General features: G+C 32.8%; 1 protein-coding gene across 18 annotated transcripts in view; it reads right to left on the bottom strand.

Moving 5' to 3' along the window:
- Pip5k59b (Phosphatidylinositol 4-phosphate 5-kinase 59B) overlaps nt 1–26115 on the bottom strand; it is a 337529-nt gene that overhangs the window by 286377 nt on the left and 25037 nt on the right. For all 18 annotated transcript variants that reach the window (XR_012480040.1, XR_012480042.1, XR_012480044.1 and 15 more), the window contains exon 3: nt 16788–16916. Coding sequence is in view for 14 of the 18 variants with exons in the window: in XM_074250315.1 (XP_074106416.1) it covers nt 16788–16916 (129 nt within the window). In the remaining 4 variants the exon portion in view is untranslated. The remainder of the gene's footprint in view (nt 1–16787; nt 16917–26115) is intronic.

Below are 26115 nucleotides of genomic sequence, written 5' to 3'. Positions count from 1 at the left end.
TTTTGACCCTCCGCTTGTAATATATAGCTCTTGTAGACTTCAAATTTGGTAGGAACTTTCTATATCTGGCATAAAAATAATCTACCAGCGGATTTTACCAAAAATTACCCCCAACAACGACTGCGGGGGTGGGTGTTAACAATAAAAAATCTTAAGTCCCAAAAAATAGCTTTTAAAAGCTGTAAATTTGGTAGGTATCTTTTATTTGTCATGAGGATATCATCTCAAAACGGATTTAAAAAAATTATATTTCCGATAGGGATTGCGGGGGTGGGATGTTAAAATATAAAATTTTAATTTCTAAGCTGTAATTTCTACAGACTCCAAATTTAGTAGAAATCGTCGTGTATAATGTCAAGTTCAGCTGAGAATGGATTTTCTCGAATTCTAACCCCAAAAGGAATTGCGGGGGCGTGAACAATGAAAATCTCTCATTTTCAAACAATAGTTTCTATGGACTCAAAGTTTTGTTGGAACCTTTTATTTATAATGTAGAAATCAGCTCGAATAGGATCTTACGAAATTTTTCCCTAACATAGGAGTGTGGGAGTAATTATTGTCAAAAAATGTACGTTCTTCAAATACAATTCCTACAGATATAAAACTTGATAGAATCATAGAGAACAGCAAACTTTAAGCCAGGCCAATTTCAATTTCACTTATGAGACCTGCAACTACTTTAAGTGAAACTTTAAAATTTTTTTCCTTCATGTTAATCATTATTTATTATTGGAAGAAAGCCACGGGAATGTTATAGTGATTGCACATTAAAAGTTACAATGAATATTGGCTAGAATAATCACATAGATAAAAGGTACAGCCCAATCTGATGGAATTTGGAATCTGTGCAAGTCAAACCAATACTCCAATTTAATTTAAAGTCTTGATCTAAAAATACAATTCGATTCAATTACAATGCTAAGTGCCCAGCGGAGCCGGCGGGTAACGGCTAGTATATATATGGATATAGATGGGACATTCCATGCCAACTTAACCCACCGATTAATTTTGCATCACCGATTTCGCTAAAATTTGAGCATTTTTTTCTACCCCTGAAAATAGGTTTCTGTGATTTATTACAAATTTTTTTATTCAGCCGATCAGAAGATATGAATTTTTTTAAAATTTCGGAGGTTTTTTTTTTTAAATAGCCATAACTTGGCCAGGGATTGTCCGATTTAGGTCTTTTTTTTTTTTTTCAAAATTTTTGTTTTCTCACGAACTTTATGAAAAATTCATGAAAAAAAATATTCATGATAGACTAGATTGTTTTTTTTTTTTATTTCAAAGTTGAAACGTGAATTTTAAGACTGTTTGTATCCTTTGATTTTTTTAAAAAAATTTTCATAAATATTACTCCGTAAAAGACAAATTTTAAGCCTAGTCTCGTAATGGGATAATGATGGTTTATAACTTTTTTAGAATTTTAAAGTTAAATGATTTTATTTCTTTTGGTTTTATATTGTTTTTACTTTGTAATGTATTTTATTTGTTGCATAAATGAATAAAAAACATTCAAGATCGCTGATGTTATCGTTTGACCATTTAGTCACCATACGGCGCTGCTTTCGCCGGTCATATGACGTTTATTTTGATTTTCACTTCCATTTAACAATACGCTTTTAAAAAACAAGTGAAATTTACTTCAGTTTTGTGTTAATGAAAAGAGAGGATAAATAAGTCGATAATACAACATAATGTCAAATTCTAAAAAATGTAACGTGTGCTGTAATCCATTTAATTTAAATAATCACATAGTGAAAAACTCTTTTAAGTTAGCATCGAGTAATGTACAGTCAAAGTTTAACATCAGTAGTACTCATTATTTGTGTACAACATGATGAAACAAGTTTAGTCTTAGTTTAAAAGAAGAACAAGAACAAGAACAAGTAGAAGAAGAAAAAAATAAAGAAACAATATCTATAAGTAGTAGTAACAATGCTACTTCTGATAATGAGAAGATCGATGCCATTGGTGAACGTTTCGACCGAACTTTATCTGGTATAACTTTCAAAATAATTTTTGTGCTTATCAATTACCTTTATAAATACTAGATTTGGTATTTTTCGAATTCATATTTACACTGCTAATTTTTTTAGGAACAGATCCATCATCCAGTCAATTAACATCTTGGAGTAGTAGTAATTCAAAATTGAGTAGTAGTTATTCTCAATTGAGTATCAATATACTGTTACCTGTTATCAACAATGCCTCAAGATTTTTAAATCAGTCTCCTGTCGCTCATAAAGAATTGAGTAACCAAAAATATTTAGAAAATAAAATTATTGACATAAGCACTTATTTGTCAATTGCTTTTGGCCTAGAAAAAAAATCTGAAGGTGAAATACTTGCTCAAGAATTTTTAGACACTATTGAAATTCTAAAAAAAAAATTTCATGATAAAGAGACCACCAAGAAAGAAAAAATTCAAATCCTAACTTTATTACCACCGAATTGGAGTACTTATAAGGTTTGTAATATCATGGAAGCATCAAGAAACATCGTTGAAGTCTCAAAGTCTCTAAGAGAACGACGGGGAATATTGTCAATGCCGAATTCAAAACCAGGTGAGTCAAGATTATTTTGGTATAAAAAGTGTCAACGAACTCTATTTATAAATTTAACCATTGACTTTTAGGTCGACCTTTACCAGAAGATATTAAATCAAAGGTATGAAATTTTTATGCTGATGATGAAACAAATATATTAACATGCCGAGTATGAAAGATTTCGTTTCTGTTAGAAACAATGAAGGCGTACGTGAGCACATTCAAAAAAGACTGATTTTATCAAACTTGAAAGAGTTATATGAGCTATTTAAATTGGAACATCCTGACTGTAAAGTTGAATTTTTCATGTTTATATCATTGCGTCCCAAGAATTGTGAATTAGCTGGATCCGAAGGTACACATCCCGTGTGTGTATGTTCAATCCACCAGAACATAAAGCTTATGATACTGGGTTAGTATAACTGAAATTCAAACTTTGTTTTATGATTGCTTTTTCTTAAGTTTTGCATTTAATGGCGTATTTTTTCTGTGTAATTTCTTTTAGGTTCCAATTTAAGAAAATTGACAGAAAATTTTTCCACACCTTTAGTTGAATATAGTGATTGTTTAAACATGATTATTTGTCATAGTCATGTATATATATATATATATATATATATATATATATATATATATATATATATATATATATATAAGCGAAATACCACTCACTCACTCATCACGAGATCTCCGAAACTATTCGCCCGATTGACTTGAAATTTAGCATACTTACTCCATTCGTGATGTAGACGCTCACTAAGAACGGATTTTACGCAATTCCTAGCTATAATGAATTTTTCGTCTACCATCACGTATGCTACTCCCTCCCCTCCCGTGACTTCTTCCCTCTTCCCTATATCTCTCTCTCTTTTTTTTTTTTTAGAAAATGTCATTTTGATTCGCTAATCTAAGAAACCCATCAAGTGGCACCCATCAATTATAGAACTCACCCCCCCCTCCCCCAGCGCAACCACCCACGCTAATCAACCGTTGCCATGGTTACCGTTGCAGTGGTTACCGTTGCAGTGGTTACCGTTGCCATGGATACCGTTGCCATGTCTACCGTTGCCATGGTTACCATTACCATGGATACCATTGCCATGGTCACAGTTGCTAAAACATTTGTTAAAATGAATAAATTGTAATAATAAATTCGGTTGTAAACTAAATTCAGAGGAATGATTAGAATGAAAGTAGAAAGTTACTAAATATTAATATTCTATACAATTATTATTCAACAGTATTATTCTACACAATGTTAGGCAAATACATGGATTTTCATCGATTGATTGTTGGGACAGTAGGAATTCATAATCATACTTTTTTTAAGAAAGAATAGCTAAATCATTAATAACTGAAATAGCTAATATGTATTGAAATGATCATGAAGGATAAACTCCATTATATCATATAACAGATAAATATAACATAAATATTAATGTTGATATTGTTAAATGATTATACTGATTTAAATGATTAAAAATAAAATGGTAAATTGTGTGTGATATATATAGGAGCTGTGCTATAGATAGATTGACTCATCACGATATCTCGGGAACCATCGGACCTAGAAAATTGAAATTTGGTAGGAATTATACTTTTGCCCTGTAGAGGTCAGCTAAGAACAGATTTAAAAAAAATCCACCCCCAAAGGGGTTCGCGGGGGCGTTAACAATGAAAAACTCCAGTTTTTAAACTGTAGCTCCTATCAACTCCAATTTTGGTAGGAATCTTTTGTAAGAGATGTAGAAATAATTTATAAACAAATTTCACGATATCTCACCTCACAGAGGGTTGCGGGGGTGGGTATTAACAATCAAAATTTTTAATTTCCAAGCTATAACTCCTACAGACTCCAAATTTTGTAGGAATTTTCTATAATAAATGATGAAAAAATAATTTATGAACGAATTTTACGATATTCTACCCCAAAGAGGATTGTAGGAGCGTTAATAATAAAAAATTCCCGTTTTTAAACTATAGCTCTTATCGACTCCAAATTTGGTAGGAATCTTCTGTGAGAGATGTAGAAGAAGTTCATGGGAAAATTTTACGATAGCTCATCTTACAGGGGTTTGCGAAGGTGGGTGCTAACATAAAAAATTTTTAATTTCCAAGCTATAGCTCCTATAGACTCCAAATTCTCATTTCAAATTTTTTTCTTCGTGTCAATTATTATTCATTTTTGAAAAAAAGGCCACGGAAACATTATAGTGATTGCACATTGAAAGTTACAATGAATATTAGCTGGAATAATTTCATAGATAAAAGGTATATGCTTATTCGATGAAATTTGGAATTTGTGAAAGTCAAAACAATACTCTAATCAAATTTTAAGTTTAGATCGAAAAATACAATTCTATAATTGCCCAGCGAAGCGGGCGGGTAACAGCTAGTATATATATATATATATATATATATATATATATATATATATATATATATATATATATATATATATATATATATATTGTAACAGGCCGCTTTTAGCGTGTGACCCAGATGTCGGAAAAAGGGTCTAGAGCGCGGAAGAAGGGACTGAGTCGGAGAGAGAGGGCCGATGGCTAGTACGAGACTGCTGAGGAGTAGGGCGCGGAAGAAGGGACCAGGAGGGGAACAACGGCAGCTACCTACTCTTCGTTACTCATGTTTGCCTGATACTTCGACGGGCGTATTTTCTTGCTAAATTATTATTTAACATTGTAAATAATTCATTTTCTTTATTTAAGTTGTTGTTTACGAGTGCAGTATTATTATTTTAATTATTATTACTATTGAAAAATATTATTCACTAACAACGTGTGGAAATATTAGTTATTTAATTTAGTTTTGATTATAAATATTCAGAAATATATTTTTTTTTGTTAGTTAATATCGTTTGTTCAAAACAATTAATGTTTAATAGTTTAGTTACCAATTTTGAATAGCTAGATGAGTTAATAATTAGTTAATCATGAAAGTATTAGTTTGTCTACGATGATTATTATTTGTGATTATATTTTTTTTTGTTTAAAAATTTATTGAAAGAAAATTAATGTAATTAATTTTGGAAACAAATTATTGTAAATTTCCAATTTATAAATTACTCTAAGTTCTAAGCTGAATTTAGTATGGAAAAACGGCGAATGGATGTAGAATGAAAGAAATGACGATTATTATTTAAAAGAAAAATATTTATAAACGAAATTTTCTAAGTCCCGAGTAAATTTTAGTATGGGAACGTATTCTGTTGAATTTATATGTAATCTGTTGATATTTGATTTTTAAAACTCAGAATTTGACGAACCGAATGGACATAGAATGAGGGAATTGCCAATTAAATTAGTAGTTTGTAAACAACGTGTAGAGGGCAAAAACGATTATTCTGGTTCGCTGTAAGTGACTTTTTGAAAAACTGTTAAAAGCGAAAATTTGACGATCGGAAAAGCAAGTCTTGTGACCGAGTGTTATTGTGGGAATACTCTTCTATCAATAACAATTGGAGGGACATTACCTTGGTTCGTCTAGAACACTGGTAAGTACCTTTTGAACTCTCAACAAGACCTGGACTTCCCCGGATTTTTGACCCTCTGTCAAAAACCCGGTAGGTAATCACAAGCCGTGTAGGTGGGAGCGGAGAGGACACTCGCCATCCGCTCTCGGGGTAGAGATTTAGGCCCAGGGGTGACGGCTAGTCTCCTGGAAGGTGGGTAACCAGCTTTTGAAATCTTAGCTCGCGATTTGGACGCTCGCGGGAGCAAGAATGTGTGCAAAGTTGTCTTGTACAGACCAGTTTTGATCGGGCCTTAATACGCGTGCGCGACCGACGTCACGAAGACATTTTTTTTGTTTGGTATTATTGTCGTTAGATTTAGTTTGCTGAGGTTTGATATAACCGAAAAATCTTGTATTACGAGAGTTTGTTATTTTGTTTTGTAACCGTTTGAGATGATTTGATAATTAAAGGATTGTTTTGTTTCTCTATCATAACCTGTCTGACATTTGGAGTTATTTATTTAGACGTAGTTTATGTATTATTTAGTTATAAGTAACTGAGATTGGTTTTAATTTGGATTGTATTTTGTTGTTCAACCCCCCTTTTACCCTGGACTCCGGCGAGCTTCAGATTCGAGCGAGGAGGCGTTTTGTGTCGCAGTATCGTTCATATGTGGTCGGCGTTTATTCTTCAAAAGAATAAACACTCAAAAATTACCCGTTACAAGCGTCACCTGTTAATCAGTTGTTTCCTATTTAACTTTAATTTTATTTTTAAATAATCAATTTTCCAGTTGTGAGGAAGGTCATTGGTTGGATTCGCCGCGACCGAGTCGCCCTCGCGCGGGTAAAAACGATCGAAGCTCAACTGCGCGCGAAATCAATTTGAATTGCGGTTTACAATTTAAGTTAGATAATAAGTTAGCTTTAAGATAAGAAGTATTGTTCGGTACTATAGACGACAGCCATTTTACCCGAGAAGAGGATCATCGACGAGCATCATCGACGTGGGATAACCCCAAGAGAATCACCTACGACGGAAAGCTGACCCGAGGATCAAACGACGGACTGGTCAGTCTACGGGGCTGAACGAGTGGCGCAGGCGCGGAGTTGTCGAGCTGGCTGTTGAGCGAGCCAATGCTCCAGTCAATAGATCAAAATAAGTCGATATTGGAAAATTGAACAGGCAGAGCCATCTCTGGAGCGTCAAGCGAATCAAGTGTCCAGAGAGAGAGGAGTGCAGCCAGGCGGGCAACAACCAAGCCATGCTTCTTTTTTCTTCCACGTGCTCCCGCTACAATAAACGGACGCTGATATTTTGAGGTTTCTTTTACACAGCGATATTTCTTGTCAGTTGCTGTACACTGGTTTATTTTTTGTTACTTATTGATTTAAAGTAATTATTACGACGACGTGAATAATTATAAATATTCTTACGACGGATTGTCGATAATTTTGAGCAATCGACTACGACGTGAGAATTGCTTGTCAACTATTGTGACCGACGCACTTCCCATTGTTGGAAAATTCTTTTTGTATATCACACCGTGTTGAAACGCGGGGGTCAATTCGACGTGGAAGACGAGGATGACGGAGCCGTGCAACCCAGCCCAGACAATATTTAATTGCTGTATTTTTTTTTTTTTTTGGGAGAACGACGCCTTCTACCAGGGTAAGTGGCCTCGTCTTTGAAAAATCTCGTGGGATTCACCTACTCGGAAGAAGCTTACGAGTGACTTAATTTTTTTTTGTTGTTAATTTTTTTTATTTTTTATCTTAATTTTATTTTGTGCATTTATTCCGGAGATTATTCCACGAGATATTTCTGGTACCAAAAATAATTGTTGTAGTGATTATTCACATTCTTATGTGTTACTGTCATAATCCCGATTATTGAGCTTCGGTCGTGCGGGTAATGCGCCGGTTGAAAATGTTGTGTTGACAAAATCAATCGATTCAATTAGAAAAATTGACGCTAAATCTGTTTGAAATATTTCCATTCGTATTTTGGATAACTACATTTATTGCGACGGGTCCGAGGTCTCAAGGACACTTTATTTGTTTAATCTAATTAATTGATATTGATTAAAAATTTTTTTGCGACGATTAATTGATCCAATTTAAGTAAGTATTCGTAATTAAACAATTTTGTGACGAATAAAATGTTGGATTTAATGAATTATTAGTATTGAAGAATTTTTTTATTTAATTTAATCCTGATTATTAACTAACCATTGTGCGATGATTGATCTGCCTAATCTAATTAATTATTGTCAATTAGATTTCTTTTGTTCTTGCGATAAAATAAACTGTTGGTTAATTACAAGTTACTAATTACACAATTTAGCAACGATTAATTTGTGGACTTAATTAATAATTAACAATTAAAGTATTTGCGATGAGATTTATAGTCAATTTAAATCATTACTAGTAAGAAAACCATTGTGCAACAATTGATTGTGTGACGCAAATAATTACTGTGAGTTAAATTTTGCGACGGTTATTTTTTTTGGACTTATTTAATTATTATTGAACTTAAATGCGACGTTGGTTTTAGTTCTTGCAAAAATTTAATTACGATCTATTAAATTAATCGCGACATTCGATTTTGGTTTATTTTTGGGAATTTTATTGTTAATGGATGAATTGTGATTTTGATATTGAGATTGTTTGGACATTTAATTTTGTTAATTAAATTCTTGCGGCTTGTTCTTCGACGAAGTTAATTATTAATTATTGAATTAATTGTGGCGTGCGAAATTTGATACATTGATTATTGTGATTTTGTTATTCCGGCGACCATTTATTTCATTTTGTCAATAAATTAGAATTAATACTAAGATTTCGGCGAATTATTAGTACCCGGACGATCGTTCCTAGTTCCTCTTTAATTTAGGTTGCACCTTTTACCCGCCACCCCGACGTAGAGTTTCGGTCCGAGTAAGCCGAACACGACGTGAGTGGAGCCTAGCTCCTGGCGCCCAACAATAATCCAGCAGGTAGGCCAAATTTATTTATCTCGGACTTCGGCCTCGCTAACGCACGAGGTCGAAAAACCCGTTATATATATATATATATATATATATATATATATATATATATATTAGTGCTGTACAATTTGGCCGTTCAAACCGGCCATTAAGTTTGACCCGGTTAATTGGTTCAGCAGCCAGCTAATTAATTCGAATTAACTGGTCAAATAAATTAACTAGTTAACCGGTTTAATGGTTAATCGGTTAAAAAAAAAAATTCAAATTTTCTCGCTAATATATTGAAAATTGTTACACTGACAGAAGGATTTATTTGCAAAAGATTTTTAACATTAAATAAATCATTTATTAAATACCATTTTACAATTAAAATTATAAAATGGCAAAATATTGAGCTGGCTTAAATAAATAAAGAAATAAATAAATGAAACATATGAATTATATTTACAAGAATATCGCGATTTTGATAAAGAAAGGTCAGTAAGTTTGCTGAGTGCGAACATAAGCAACTTCTGTTGGAGGAAATGATGTTCCCTGCTGTTGAAAACACCCGCTCAGACGAAGTACTTGTTGCGGGAATGAACAAGTATTTTCTTAATAATTTTGCCAAGAAAGGAAATTTGTGTTTTTTGAACCCCACCAAGCAAGAGAATTATCAGCTTTTGGGATAATAGCTTCAGCTTCGAACTTGACCATTTCAATCTTAAATTTGTCATTGCTGACATTTTCAAAACTGATATTCTTTTCGAAGCTTTGAGACAGTGAAGTGGGATTAAGAAGAAAGTCCAAATCCCTTTCTGTTTGATTGGCATGAGAGCAAGATTAACCCGTAACTGCCCCATCCTGCTGTATTAAGTCTAGAAATCTTTTTTTTATTTCGGAGTAACATTCAATTAACTCTTCTTTTAAATCTTTGTATCTAAAATAGAAAATGAAAGTATAAATTAAAATTAAAGAAAATATAATTGCTTATGAAAATGAAGCTGTTAAAAAAAAATCGATTAATTTTTTTCTAATATAACTCTAAATTTATGCACTAAATTTTTATGTTAAAAAATTTAACATCTGTCTGTGTAGTTGTTATACAATTGTGTTAAAATTACACAGAAAAATCATAAATTTTTTTCATAAAAAATTACTACATACGTAATATTTATTCAACAAAATGACGAAAAATTTTTTACTGAGTTCATTGGAAAAAATTTTGGAGTAAAAGTAAACTCTCAGACCACTGCATGGTATACAATAACAGTGTAAAATTTTCAAGTCTCGAAAAATTCTTATTACTATTGAAATGTAAGGAATACAAAAAAAAATGATTTCAGATCTTTTTGATACAGGATTAAATTTTCTACAAAAAATTACTCCATCAACATAATCGTATTTTCGATCATTGAGCCAAAATTTTGAAAATGAAGACTCAAATTTTTGCTGTTTTATATAATTGCCAACTTTTTGGTATATTTTGTGTCCTTTTTACACCGAAATTTTAATATCGGGTCATTCATACCATACCGAGTCCTAAAAATTTTTTACAGTGTATACATAAAAATTTGATACGTAGCTGAGAATCCCAAGTTATATTTTTGTGAAAAGGTTATCTTTGGTCCACGATACACGTGATTCCAAACAATTCTGGAGACTGTTCATATAAGAATCGATTTTGAAGTTGCTCTTCAAATGTCTCCTTGAGTAGCAAAATAGAGTCCGAGTCGTAATTACTGGCTTGAAAAAAATTTGAAATAATTGAATGATTGCTCGCACCATCACAATCGTTGAATTCGTCTCGCTCTTCATCAATTTGGTAGCAACATTAAACGGTTTTAAAATGCGAATAATGTGTTCTAAATATTTCCAGTCACGTGGTCGCAGAGATAACTTCCTCTGTATTTCCAAAGATGTTACAGATCTTTTATTTAAGACCATTTCAATTGCGAGACGTTGTTCTATTACGCGTTCTATCATATACGCGGAATTCCACCGAATCACGCAGCACGTAATCAATCGATGAGTTGGTAATTGCAGTTTTTTTTAGCAGTTGTCAGAGCATTAGTGGCAAAATTTGAGTGCTCAAAGTGTCCTAAAATGGCACTAACTTTATATATATATATATATATATATATATATATATATATATATATATATATATATATATATATATATTGAGACATAAATTTTTCTTTTTAATGATAAATTTATTTATCAACCCACTAAAACCTCGCGGATAAGAATTTTAATCGGTTGAACCTCTAAATATTAATTTTGGGCCACCAGCTCTCGGAAATCCGCTTCCTTACAGACAACGTAAATCGTGTTTTTAGTAAATAGAGAGTGTAGAAATTGATTAGGAAGATACGAAGTCTCACGTGTTGCCAGTAATAATTCTTTCTTTACTTACAATACGCAGCGATAATTAGAATATTTGGGATGATTGTCACAGCAATCCTTGAACAATAAATCTCTGAAGGTTTACGTCCTTCAAAGGCCTCAAGGTGAATATGATTGATGTACGATGAACAACTTATTAACTTATTCACACACAACTTAATTTTACCAATTAAACACGTGTATTCGGTGACGATAAATTATAACTTTATTATCATCTATTTTATCAACAATAACGAATAAATAATATGATTAAACAATATAAACTTAGTATTAATACAATAGAATTATAAAATAGGATGTATGAATGTAATAATAATGTTGGATCGAAGTCTCCTCTATAATTTTCGGACTGGACGCGTCGTGGGCGTTCATCCCCACTATTTCCCGGGACTCCTAACGTCAGGAAAAATCAATTAAAATTAACCCAGTATCGGTAACGAAGCTTTTCGGGCGGCTAATTAAAGGCTGATAAGAACTGGACAATTTGTAGTGTCTCAATATATATATATACATATATATATATATATATATATATATATATATATATATATATATATATATATATATATATATATATATATAATCAGCTTTATTTTGCTCTTTTAAAGCTATAGCGATAGTATATTGTAAGGCGTGAGAAAAGCATCGAACACTTTCAGTTGCGGCAGGATGGCCGAGCGGGCTAAGTCATTATATCGTTAGTTCATTCGTACATCATGTCGTGAGGCGAGGGTTAATCGCTGTATGGCTCTCAGGCATTTCTACAGTATCCAGAATGAAAGAACACAAGTTATACAACTCATCAATTGCATCTACAGTTATTGTCATGAATGACTTCGTTGACAATGATGACCAAGCGTCAGTTATTATTGACACGAACGGGAAATTTTTGAAGACACATTAGTTCAAATTTAGGATTCTGCAAGAAATTTATTTATATAATTAAATGAGATTTATATACACTGAAAAAAATTTAACTTGACTCAAGAAGTTAAGAAGACTTTATCTTGAACCAAGAACACCATTTTGAAGATAAAGAATTTCTTGAGTCGAGAGGAAAAAGTGTTGAGTCAAGATATAATTTTTGGTTCAAGAAACTTTTCTTGTTTTACGAATTTTTCTTCGTGACTCAAAAATTTCATTTTCTTCAAAATGGTGTTCTTGATTCAATATTCTTGCTTTTGAGTCAAATTAAATTTTTTATCAGTGCATGTGAATTTAATAAATACATGCTTTTCAAGCATAATAAGCTTTTTTTGACACTCGTGCCAGTTTCGTCAAGATGACAGAATCTGAATTTTAATTGTCCTCACTATAAATGAACAAAAAAATAATTAATTGTGTACTTCCCTAATTCAAAAAATTGATTTAAAATGATTACCTCCATGTTAAATGTACATCTATATAGTACTCAAATCAGATGCTTTTAAATCATTTCAAATTAGATTTCTTAATCAGGATTTTGTCACTTAATTAAAAATCTAAAAATACTTAATCTTACTTCAAGAATAAAAACAGATTTAACTAAAACAATAATAAAAATAAGAATATTTATACCTTGAATTTGAAGCACCTGAGTCAAGATCTTCAGCTTGACTGCTACACTCTAATTTATCACCATGCTTATATTTTAAGTGATACCTTAAAGCAGATGTAGTTTTGTTCGTATGGTAACGAATTGGACAGTATTTACATTCGACTTCATCACTGTTTATTGGAGTAAAATGTCTCCAAATAGATGACATTATTAATAATTTTATTTATTTAAATTCGAAAGAGTCACGATCAACTGTCTCAAACAATTTGAATCGAAAATGAATTAAAATGCGACAGCTGCACTTTCTGTCACCCGCGCCCAGTTTTTTAACTGAATGAAACCACGCGAAATTCAAAATAAATTGATCTATCAGACTCATTGAATAATGACAAATCATTCAAAATGGTAACAAATATTTGTTTGTTATGTTTAAAAATGGTCTCTAATAAATGATTTATTTACTATTAATAAATCTTTTGCAAATAAACCATTCCATCAGTACAACAATTTTCTATATATAAGCGAGGAAATTTGAATTTTTTTTTAACCGATTAACCATTTAACCGTTTAATTAATTTAATCGGTTAACGATTTAAATAACTTAATCGGTTAATTTGAATTAGTTAGCTGGCTGCTGAACTAATTAACCGGGTTAAGCTTTATGGCCGGTTTAAACGGCCAAATTGTGCAGCACTAACATATATATTAAACACCTTAGATAATGATAACAATAATATTAATACTAATACTAATACTAATACTAATACGAATACTAATACTCATACTAATACTAATACTAACACTAACACTAATACTAATACTAATACTAATACTTTTAACTAATACTGATGCTAATACTTTTAACTAATACTAATACTAATACTTTTAACTAATACTAATACTAATACTTTTTACTAAAATTTTAAATAACCGTATCTTGCAGGAGATAGAACCTGTATGGCAGCAGATATTTGAACAACGAGGCAGCAAAAGAGGCCTATCAGGTTGCAAAGAGAACTTGATAGTGGATCGATGTGTCTTATAAGATGCGATCTACTATCAACGCAACCTGTCAATGGCCTGGATTGACTACCGCAAGGCATTTGACTCAACTCCTCATGAGTTGATTTTATATCTCCTCAAGTGCCTGGGGGTCAATCCTGAAATAGTGGAATGCATTCGGCGTACAATGCAGCTCTGGCGAACGCGTTTTCACATTGGAAGTGGAAACGCATTGCACGTAACCGGAGTTGTAGAGTACAAACGAGGGGTCTTCCAAGGCGATTCCTTGAGCCCTCTGCTGTTTTGCATTTCACTGCTGCCTATATCTGTTGATCTCCGTAAAACTCGTGGGTACTCTGTGGGGCTCCGGGTGATCGAAAATATTCGATCACCCATCTGCTTTACATGGATGATCTGAAGCTATATAGTGCTGATGAAGATCATCTACAAGCAGCCCTTAACATAGTAGCAGAGTATACACGAGATGTCGGAATGTCTTTTGGGTTGGACAAGTGTGCGGTCGTACATCTGGCGAGGGATAAGGGCTCTGATTCGGGTGATAATGTCGAGTTAGTAGATGGGAGCGTCTTAAGACAATTAGACACCGGGGAGTTGTATAGATATCTAGGAATGGAAGAGCACCGCATGCATGCGGTCTCTGAAGTCCGAGCAACTCTCCAGAGCGAGTATGTTAGGAGACTCCGGGAAATTTGGCCCTCCGAACTTTCCGGCAAAAACAAAGTCTCATCTACTAATATGCTCGCTGTCCCAGTCTTACTATACTGTTTCGGTGTCCTGAAATGGGCCCGAAAGGATCTACGAGATCTCGACATCAAAACCCGTAAGATCATCAATATGAATCGGAGCATGCACCCCAATTCATCAGTCGCCAGATTATACCTCTCTCGGTCCATCGGTGGGAGAGGTTTGCATCGGGAGAGTTTGGAGCGGCTTCACAACCGTTTGGTCCGGGGTTTAACACACGAAGTTGTCAATTTCTCTGCAAATGAGGATGACTTTCTTATCCAAATTGTACATAAACATGAAAATGCGCATAAGGGGTCTTTTTTGTATAAGGCAGCAATATATGCGGCAAGAACCCTTGGTCTTGGAGAAATAAACGCTCTTATGGAACTCCGAAAGGAGGAATTTAAGAGCGTCATCAGGAACGCCGAGGAAAAACTACTCCTTAGCGAATTGATGGACAAGTCCATGCACAGCGTGTTCTTTAAACACGTGCGTGATCATGGCTTGTCCATCCAGCTGACGTTTTCCTTCTTAAAGTCAGCGGGCCTGATGTCCGAGACTGAAGGGTTCATATTTGCCTGCCAAGATGGTGTCATTAACACTCTTGAGTACCGTAGCAAGGTGCTCCAGGTGCAGCTTCCGGACACGTCCTGTAGGAGGTGTAAACAACATCCGGAGACGCTTATGCACCTTTTGTCGGCATGTCCAGTGCTGGCGAGAGGTGCATACATACAGCGTCACAATGCTGCCTTGAGAGTACTGTACTACTATCTTCGTCATTGCTACGGTATTGACGTGACACCAGTGCTGCCTTATCTGCCAGGAGATATTCCCCAGGTTGTTGAGAATGACAGTTGCAAAATTTATTGGAACATGCCATTTGCAACAACCCGGCGGATAGATCACAACAAACCTGATATCACACTAACCTTCCCACAAGAGCTCACAAGTTTAGACTTATGGTAACAAATATGATGAAAAATATCATATGCGCCAGCAAGAAAAGGATATCCTAATTCGCGTGTTTGTCGCCCTCGCCTTCGGTTATGGACACAATTTTACTCGCGGGTTGTAATATCCCACTTTCCTCCCTCAGTGCGTAATATACTATAATATACGCTCCCCAGAAGAGTCAACATTCTGCTCATCACGGAACTAATGACGTCAGTCTAAAAATCACACGTTCGATCGTTAATGGTATCAATTGGATCTCTTCGGCAGAGTACGATGGTCTATAAAGCTCTAGCATAAAGTGTGAGTAAACTGCTCATCACAGAAGTAAAGATTATCGAGAAGTTGACAGGAGTTGTGATGGGTTAAAGTTTCCTGATATTTTTCAGATGTATAAAATTTTTGTAATTTATAAAAATTCTAATTTTTCCAATCTGCTTTCACTTAAATTGAATAATGTAATATTAAATAGTACAATCAAATTAAATGATGTAATCTTAAATAGTTTAATAAAAAGTAATAAGAAATAAAAATTCAATTCACGTCCAATAACATATCAATAACTCGGCGTAATCGAGAAATCTTTGTTTCTTTGTAAGTACACTGATAGAAAAATAATCTTGATTCAAGAAACTTTTTTTTTTTTTTCAAAATTTGAACTCTTGAAACTAGATATAGATATATTTCTTTCAAGAATTTTTGTCTCTTGGTTCTTGAGATAGGCGATAACATTGATTTAAGATGTTACCGACTTGTGTTAAGAATGGCTTTTTTTTGAGTCATTAATTTACTTATTTCCAAGAAATAATTTTTTTTTCGGTTTAACAATTAAAGACTATTTAGTTTTTGAAATATACTTTGATGAATTATTTTAAGTTTTTTAAACGATCATGTTATTTTGGTTGAAAAACTAAATGTATCGATTGAAGATAATATAGCTCTTAAGCCAAGAAAATCTAAATCAAGACAAGAAATTTTTAAAACAAAATAATCGTTTGTCTTCCAAAATAAATTCTTAGATCAAGAAAATATCTCTTGAGTCAACATAAATTTTTTATCAGTGTAATAAAAGATTTGGTAATTTCATAACATTAACTTGAAATAACAAATCTTCTAGGAATAAAACTAGGTTTAAAATATAAAAAATACCTTCTTATATGTGATCTCTCCACCAACACCAACTCTTCTGTGACCAATTTTTTTCTCTTTCTCAGACTTATTTTTAGCGACTCCAGGTGGAGTTTTTGAAGTAGCACTTCCATAATTAATCACTGAATTCTGAAATAAATATATTAATTAATAAAAATCATTTTTTTCATTAAAGTATAACTATGTCAATCTAGAACAGCTTTGATAAATTCACGCCAAGTGAATAGTAGAGCTTTAAGCTGACGTATCGTAGTTGAACCATTGTAGTATGGAGTTGTTAAAACTCTTTTAAAAAGGAAATAGAATCGTTTTTTGTCGTGATTTAATAGAAAATTTGATAAATAATAACCAGGAGGAAACGAATAAACATATAGTAAACATCGGTACATTAATTAACACTCAAATCGATGCCATTAAAATACTGTATGTGCTCATTATGTGTGTATCTTGATATAGATAATGATAAGCTACGCCTGATAAAAATTTTAATTTGTAACGAAAAGGTAGTTAGATCTACTATGCAGTCAAAACATTCAAAACATTTTGAGTAAAAATAATCGACAATTGTTAAAGATGTCGCCAGAAAAGAGCTGCAATGAGCTCATGAATACATCAAAACTTCAACTCATAGAAAAGAACAAAAACAATATTTAATGCAAATTATTTATGAGAACAAAAATACTTATCATAATGCGACTAAAAATTGCTTAACTAATAAATGTGAATAAAGTTTGACCTTGAATAAAATTTTTTCCATACAGGGGAAAGATGAGGAACTTTCAAATTTTATTTTTAACAACCGTACTGATTTTCAGCTTGATGGGAATTTATGTAGCTTCGAATGTTTAACTTGACCAGACTATTTTTTCTCTAAACAATTTTTAAGCCGTAAAAGTTAAATCAAATATAATAAATCTATTCTGAAGTTCACATGATTATCTTTAATTTAAGCTATTATTCGTCGACTTTGGATAATTTTTTCAAATTATCTCGTAGTTGGGAAAATTTGAAAAAAATTGTTATGTCGTGGCTTGCAACGACATTTTTCCTTTTTATAAATTTATTTTTAAAATACCTTTTTTTTTATAATCTTATTTTATGGTTTCTTCGAATTTTATTTCAAAACATAAAATTCGAGAAACATTAAACGAGGAAAATATTAAGTGTCTCGTCCGGTCTCTCTAAAGAATTTTTCCGTCATTAGTCAGTTTCGAATGCTTCAAAAGATAAAAAAATCCTAAGTACACAGTAAGGGGAGTTTTATTGCCTTAGTACTGCATAGCTTCACTGACGCTTGGAAAGGTTTTTAAAATTATTTTCTATATAAGATAACCTTAGGAAAAGAATGTAACTTTAAAATTTTAAAAATAAAATAGTTATATAACAATGAATCATAAATAATATTTAAGATAGACTAATAGTTATGAATTTTAAATAATAATAAATAATTAAATAATAATAAATTTTAAATAATAGTAAATAATTAAATAATGATAAATATTTAAATGATAATAAGTAACTAAATAATAAATAATAATAAATAATTAAATAATCATAAAAAATTAAATGATAATTAATAAAAATGATTAAATAATATGTTGATTATTTATTGGAATAATGTTACAAATAAACGTGTAAATAATTAGCCAATAGTTTCAAATACAATTTATTAATGAGAAGAAAATATCACACGTAGTAACAAATTAATGGTTCAAGAAAGACTGACTACTTACGAGCAGGCAGTAATACAATAATCCCTATTGGTATTTATGAGTAACATATTAAATTCGAATGATTATAGAAATATATAAGTATGCATGTTTGCTATGGTAACTGAACTTTCAACATAATAATAAATAAGTAAACAACAACAAATAGCTGAGTAATGATAAAAGATAAAATACTTTTAAAATAAAAAAATATACAACGTAATTTTCAAATATTAATAAATAATTAAATAAATACTTTTTAAATAATAAACAATTAGATTAAATAAATTATAATAAATAATTACTTAAATAACTAACAATAGATACTTTGTTCGAATAATTATAGAAATGACCAATAGAAATAAGAAATAATAACTATTAATTAATTAAAACGAATTAGTTAATAACATTAAACAAAATATAAATGACTTAGTTAACACAAGAAAATGTATGTGTGTATTGTGTGTGCATGTAAATGTGCTTACGTACACGCCTATACATAGATGCACATATAGTCTATAAGTTAGAGAGAGAAAGGGACAGCGTGCCCTCTGGGCCTGAAGAGGGGAGTTCAGGCGAACATCTTCGGAAAAGCCGAAAGAGAGGGTAGAATCCAAGGGAAATAGGCCGCTAATTGGTTACTGTTTTCCCCCAAATAGTAATTTTTCAAAACCCCAAATTCGAGGCCCTGAGATCCTCGCATGAACTCACTCTCTTCGTCGTCCAGAACTCGCCCAGTGCGGATCGCCAACTAACTTGTAAAATTCAGTGGTTGTTCACTTGAATTTAAAGTATAATTTAAAGTAAAATCAGTGTTAGCGGAATTTAAATAATACCGAAGTAGTTGAATTAGTTCCAAACCAACGGCTCAATTCTGCGGACTCATTCAGGCAGAATTCAAGGTTTAAAAAATCATTTAATTAAATTAAAAGTAAAATTCTGTAACACGGCGAGTAAAATCCCGATAACGTTGAGCCAATTAATTTAATAAAATTAATTGTATTTAAGAGAAAAATTAAAATAGTTTTGTAATATTAAACCTTGTTCTTTTATATATCGAATAAATAGTTAAATTTTAAATATTATTAAAAATCGTTTCGATAATATTATCCTTAGCAAACCTTCTGAGTCCCGGTCTAGAAGCTTCGGCTTGGACCAAAAATAAAGTGCAGACGACACTCAATCTGTAAATAATACGCGTACGCGTCAGTATCTACTGGGCTGTATAGAACTTTATACAGTCGAGGACAATGTTATGCATACGTCACCAATCTCTATGCAGCCGAATAGCTTACTATACGTTTCAACTGTCATTTCAAAAAGCGCACCTATGACTAACATCAAGACTTTAATGTATTTTTATTTAGAGGATTAGAAGGTTATAGCGTCGTACGCTATTTATTTATAAATTGAGTATCCCCTGCACGTGAAAACCTGCATACGTCCACCATAGGACGAAAAATTTTTTAAGCACCATGGACAAGCCCCGTGCAAATACGATCGAGTTGTATTAAGAAATAAATTGAATCTTATGTTACATTTTCATTTTTTTTATTCATATTTTTATTATTCACCTTTTGTTTCAGGTAGATTTCTTTAGAAACCTATCTATTGTAGCCGGTCTCATATAATTTTAAAAAAATTTTGTCATAACATGTCTTTACATTTTCAAAGCTGAAGTGTTTAGAAAATGTATATAAAATTCTTAGTCCGTAAACTGAATAGCTACATGTAAAGTGAAATTTTAGAAACCTTGCAATGACTTTTTTTGCCGCTGCCAAAGAGACGATTATAGTAAGAAAAGATAATTATTAAGAAAGAAAAAAATTTTAATCGGTTGACTTTGAAGGCCATCGCTGCGATTAACTGTTTCTCTTTAAATTCTATCAAATTTTTGAAAAATCTGAATTTGAAAAATATGAATTTTTGGACTATATCACTTCTGCACTACTATGTGGGGCAGGAATTGCGTAAGATGATTTTCGAAATGATTTCTACATTATAAACAAAATGTTCCAATGAAACTTCGAGTCCATAGAAAGTTTTGTTTGGAAAAGAGATTTTCATTGTTAGCGCCCCCGCAATTCTTTTTAGGATTGGAATTTTATAATATTCGTTCTAAATTGAACTTCACACCACACACGAAGATTCCCACCAAATTTGGAGTCTGTAGAAATTATAGTTTAGAAATAAAAATTTAACATTCTAACACCCACCTCCGCAATTCCTATTGGAAGTAGAATTTCATAAGATCCTATTGGAGATAATTTCTACATGAAAGATAAAAAATTCCTAACAAATTTCGAGTCTGTAGAGGTTACAGTTTGGAAATGAAAATTTAACATTTTAACACCCACCCCCGCAATCCTTATTGGAGGTGATTCGTTATAAAATCCGCTCTTAGACTATTTCAACATCAGATCTAGAAAACTCCTATTGAATTAGGAGTTTACAGAAGCTATAGCTTCGGAATAAAAAATTTTAATTGTTGACATCCACTTCCGCAAATCCCTGTCAGGTCAACTATCATAAAATTCGGTCGTATATTATTTCTACCCGCATAATCCAGTTGACTTGGAAAAAAAGTGGTTTGTTGGCCACTTTTCGATTAGACGGTCCGATTTTAAATTTTTTGTTTTTAAAATACTCAGAAAAATATTCTAAACATTCGTGTGGGAAGTGATGCTTTTCAACTTCTTGCTAAAAAAATTAAAAATTTTCAAAAATCGGGAAGTTATTGGTTTTACCCCATTTTGCAAGAATCGAGTTTTCAACTGATCTCGACGTTTCAAGGTCCTAGAAAGTCATTTCGGAGGTTCCCGACAGGGTGTCACTAATATATATATATATATATATATATATATATATATATATATATATATATATATATATATATATATATATATATATATATATATATATATATATATATATATATATATATATATATATATATATATATATATATATATATATATATATATATATATATATATATATATATATGTATGTGTGTGTGTGTGTGTGTGTGTGTGTGTGTGTGTGTGTGTGTGTGTGTGTGTGTGTGTGTGTGTGTGTGTGTGTGTGTGTGTGTGTGTGTGTGTGGATGTATGTAAAGCTCTCATAACTTTTGAAAGGCTTGACCGATTTAATCGTGGTTGACGCCATTCAAAAAGGCTTGACTGAACTTAGGTTTTGAATATACATTGGACCGATTCAGACCAGTAGATTTTGAGAAATCTCTAAAAAACTACAAAAAAAAATTTTTTCACATGTGGTTTTTTTGGAATAACTTTTAAACAGCTTAACCGATCAATTCCAAAAACTAGTCAGCTTTTAACATTAAAAAACCACGTCGATCGCCACCAAGCTAGTCAGAATCGGTTGATTCATTCGTAAGTTATCGTTGACGAAAGAAATCGAACAAAAGCGATTTTTTGAATTACACCGAAACTTCCGGTCTTATCAGTTTGCGTTTAAAAATGTATCATAGAATATGAAAAACTGCGTCGAATGCCGCCAACTGCGTGAAAATCGGTCTATTCATTCAAAAGTTACTACATGAAAATTATATTTTTGAGCTCTTCGAATTCGAAAACGTAAAAAGTGCAATTTTGAGCGCTTAATTACAAAAGTAGTAGGAAGTTGTAGGGATGACCTTCAGGGTCAACCCTTTTCCTAATTTTTTTTTCGGTCTCATCGTTAAATTTTGTTGCAAGTACCCAAAGAAAAAAAAATCCCCGAAAATTTGGACCCTTCATATTAATATCAAGTCCTCGAGCAACGCGTGTAAAGATTTCCCACTAAAAAAATACAGATATTCTGATCTTTTTATCGTTAAATTCATAATGTTATACCTGGCGTCATCTCCTTTTTGCACAAAACTCTATTCTCAATGCGGCTGTGGACCGACTTGTGCTTTCGGTACTGTATTCACCCTATTCCTCACCCCTTTCTATCTGTTGTTGGAATAGTGGCGATGGGGAAACCACAGAGAAAACCCGTGCCAGTACAGTCGACTACCGGAGCGATCTCTGACGGTTGGTGTTGGAACTATTCCAATAACCGCCGGGGATCGAACCCTCTCCTCACGACAAGATGCACGAACGAACTAACGGGGATAATGACGTAGTCCGCTCGGCCATCATGCCGCTAAATTATATATTACATATATATTGTAACGGAGTGATCGTTACCCGTTAAAAGCCCTTTTATCCGCAATAGTTTAGATATCGACGGATCACAGAGCGCTATGATTTTGAGCCCTCGTAGGCATAGTTTGCGACTAGTAAGTGATTCCCCAAGGTGAAGGTATCGGTGTAGTGAGAATGGGGAGAGCAGAGGAAGAAAGAAACGCACTAACAAATTTTGGAAGAGCTATTGTGACTGAACAGTCGAACCAAACACCTTGTGAAGAGTTCTCTCATCAGGTAATTATTTTTAATTCGCTCGACCAAAGTGGAACAAAGTGATGCAACGTCACAAATTTAATGCTGGCTAGGCCAACATGTCAGCTTGCTTAAGTTTGGCCTATCTTGTAATAAATTCTAATGCCAACTTGCTGTTACAAGAAAATAATGTCTGAGGAGAACGTGATGCGACGTGGTGACCTGGGACTTTGCCGCCAAATCGAACACCTCACCGAGGAGAGATTTTGTACGCAGACTTAAGACAAGGAGTTGCAGCTCGTCGAGGGAATGCTGATAAAATTAAGAAAAACTCCAGGTACAATTATGATGTCTAAATAATTTTTCGGTGAAACGGCATCAGCCAGGCCTTTATGTCGGTTATAGGTCACCGACATTTCGCCTTCGGCCACAATCATTAATTTTAACAAAATTTAAGAATTAATTTAACCAAATTTAAGTAATTAAAATTTATCCGAAAATTAAGAATTAGTTCAACAAAATGGTGAAGAAGAAATTTTGTAAAATCAATAGAATAAAGTCCGGAATAAAAGTCAGAATAAAATGAAGAATAAATTTAAGAATAAGTCAGCAATAAATTACTAAATAAGAAACTATGATAGAAATCAAGTTATAGTCGCTCCATATAAGGGTACTGTCGGGAATTGTAACTATGATAGGAAACCGTCGTATAAATGGGAATAGGACCTAGGATTAAGTGTTAATTAATTGTAAAGGAATTATTATTGTAATTAGGTTGGTTAAAATGACTTGTGAAAATGAATCTCTCTCTCTCTCTCTCTCTCTCTCTCTCTTTTCTCCTACTTATCAAATCGCTCTCAGTCAATACTGAATAATCTTGGGACTCCAATTCAGCTCCTTAGAACTTCATCTGGTGTTCCTCAAGGTTCTGTGCTTGGTCCAATCCTGTTTTTAATTGTCATGAATTCTGTTGTCAGATGGTTAGTGTATTGTAACCATGGTCTGTTTGCTGATGACAAATATATTTATCTACACTTCTTTATGTATCAACTACAAGAGGCAGTCAGACAGGTCAACATTGATGCACAATCAGTTGCGGATTGGGCAAGGAAGCATGGCTTGGAGATAAACTTGTCCAAGACCAAAGCAATGATCTTGGGTTCAAATAGCAAGCTGAAACAACTGAGTAACTTTGATCTGCCACCTATTATTATAGATGGTGTCATAATTCCATATGTTGATACTACCAAGTGCTTGGGATTACACATCAGTAGGAACCTAAGTTGGAATCATCATGTCAAGCTAGTGGTTAGCAAAGTTAATTCAGCCTTGCATTCTCTCAAGGTTCGGAAGAACATTTTCTCAACTGACATCAGGAAATTGTTAGTATCATCCACCATCTTACCACTTCTTGATTACTGTTCCATCGTATTAGTAGATTCAACATCTGAAAATGACTTGAAACTTCAACGTGCAATAAATTGCTCAATTAGGTTCATTTTTAATCTTAGAAAAGATGAGCATATAACACCTTATCAACGAGAATTGGGATGGCTTACTGTGAAATATCGTAGAATGTACTTCATGAGTTGTTACTTCTTTAAGCTACTTCAAGTTGGTAAACCCAAGTACCTACGAGATGCTTTTGTTGAGGAGACCGAAGTCAGACGTTCAGATAGGTTAGCAGCCAAAAACACTCTCTTTTCACGTTTCCGCATTTTGCTACGACCTTCATGGAGCGGTCATTCCAAGTGAGTGTAATACGATTGTGGGAAGAACTGCCTGAAGAGATTGTAAACTCATCTAGTCTTGAAGTGTTCAAAAATAAAATTTCTGACCATTTGTTGAATTTGGATTATTAATTTTGTTATTGTAAAGTGATAAGTTCTCTGATAATTACTGTTAGATTCTAAGTGTTAAATTCTCCAACTTTGTTCTTTTATCAGCTGTTATAAATTGAATAATTTATTGAGTATGTTAGTTGAATCAGATAAAATAAATATAAATTTTTATATTAGATCTTTATTATAGTTTATGTACTTATATAATTTTTCTATTATTATTGTATTTGTAATTCATATTGTATTTAAAATTGCCATTTGGCTTGTGCCTTGGCATTAATAAACTATCAATCAATCAATCAATCTCTCTCTCTCTCTCTCTCTAGTAAGTACATAAACACGTCAAATTTTTCACTCTGTCTTTAAAAAATTTTTCTGCTGTAAATTGCCCCCGGGAATTTTTTGTTCTAGATTTATTGCAAGCAACAAATTGCAATCTGCAGATTAACATATAAATTTTACTTATTTGTTCGTTGTGGATTGCAAAATAATTAAATATATATTTCTCATCATTGAAGAGGTTAAGTCGACAGTGGTTATTGTGTGCAGTGGGCTGTTAGCCAAATTAGCGTAAGTTGATGTCAACTTACACTTGAAGTTTACAAGATTTGAAAGATATCATCAATTTGATATCTACTCCGTCGGTAAATTGTCATCAACTTCTTTCTGGGCATCAAATTGCTACTACTCGACAACTTATAAGATCTACAGTGTGTACCACAAGAAAGTTTAAGAGACAATACTTATCACTGGTTATTTACTTGGACATTTACCTTTTAATTTACCTTATGTATATCGAGAAGGTTTAAGTGACACTATAAATAACTGGTTATTTATCTTGTTTCTGATTGAAAACAATTCAACTATCTCCTGGAAAATTTAGATGCAAAAACGAGACTTGCTTCACTAAAATCTACCAGCTCCAACACCTCTTCAGTTTCAAGTTTCAAATCCGCGAGATCTTCTACATCTGAGCGTGTGTCTACAGGTCGATTATCGGTCTCATCTCTGAAGTCTCCAACGACACCAATCTCACCACTATCACCTACTTCTGACTCAGCATTCGTATCACCTGTTGTATCTCCAGAAATGGCGCAGTTACCAGTAGGTTGGGCAGATAAGTCTCTCGATCAAAAATTAACAGCAATGATGGAGAGATTCTGTAATCTGGAAGTCTCAACGAATGAAAGATTTGAAAAGCTAGATGCTAAGTTACTTGAAGTTCAACAGTCCCAAAACTCTATTGCTGCAAATCAGGAAAGGCAAACTGCGAATATTAAGGCAAACGCTGCATCAATCATCAAGCTCAGTTCAGATCTTGAAAATTTTAGAGATCAAACAAAAAATGAAATGGCTGCGGTAACTGAGAAATTGTTGCTGGTTGGAAATT

The sequence above is a fragment of the Cotesia typhae genome, unplaced genomic scaffold (assembly GCF_013202065.1).
Source record: "Cotesia typhae breed Kobodo isofemale line unplaced genomic scaffold, CoteBio_Ctyphae contig_56, whole genome shotgun sequence".
NCBI lineage: Eukaryota > Metazoa > Arthropoda > Insecta > Hymenoptera > Braconidae > Cotesia > Cotesia typhae.
Note: the sequence above shows the minus strand (reverse complement) of the source record. Positions and strands in the feature narration are given on the sequence as shown.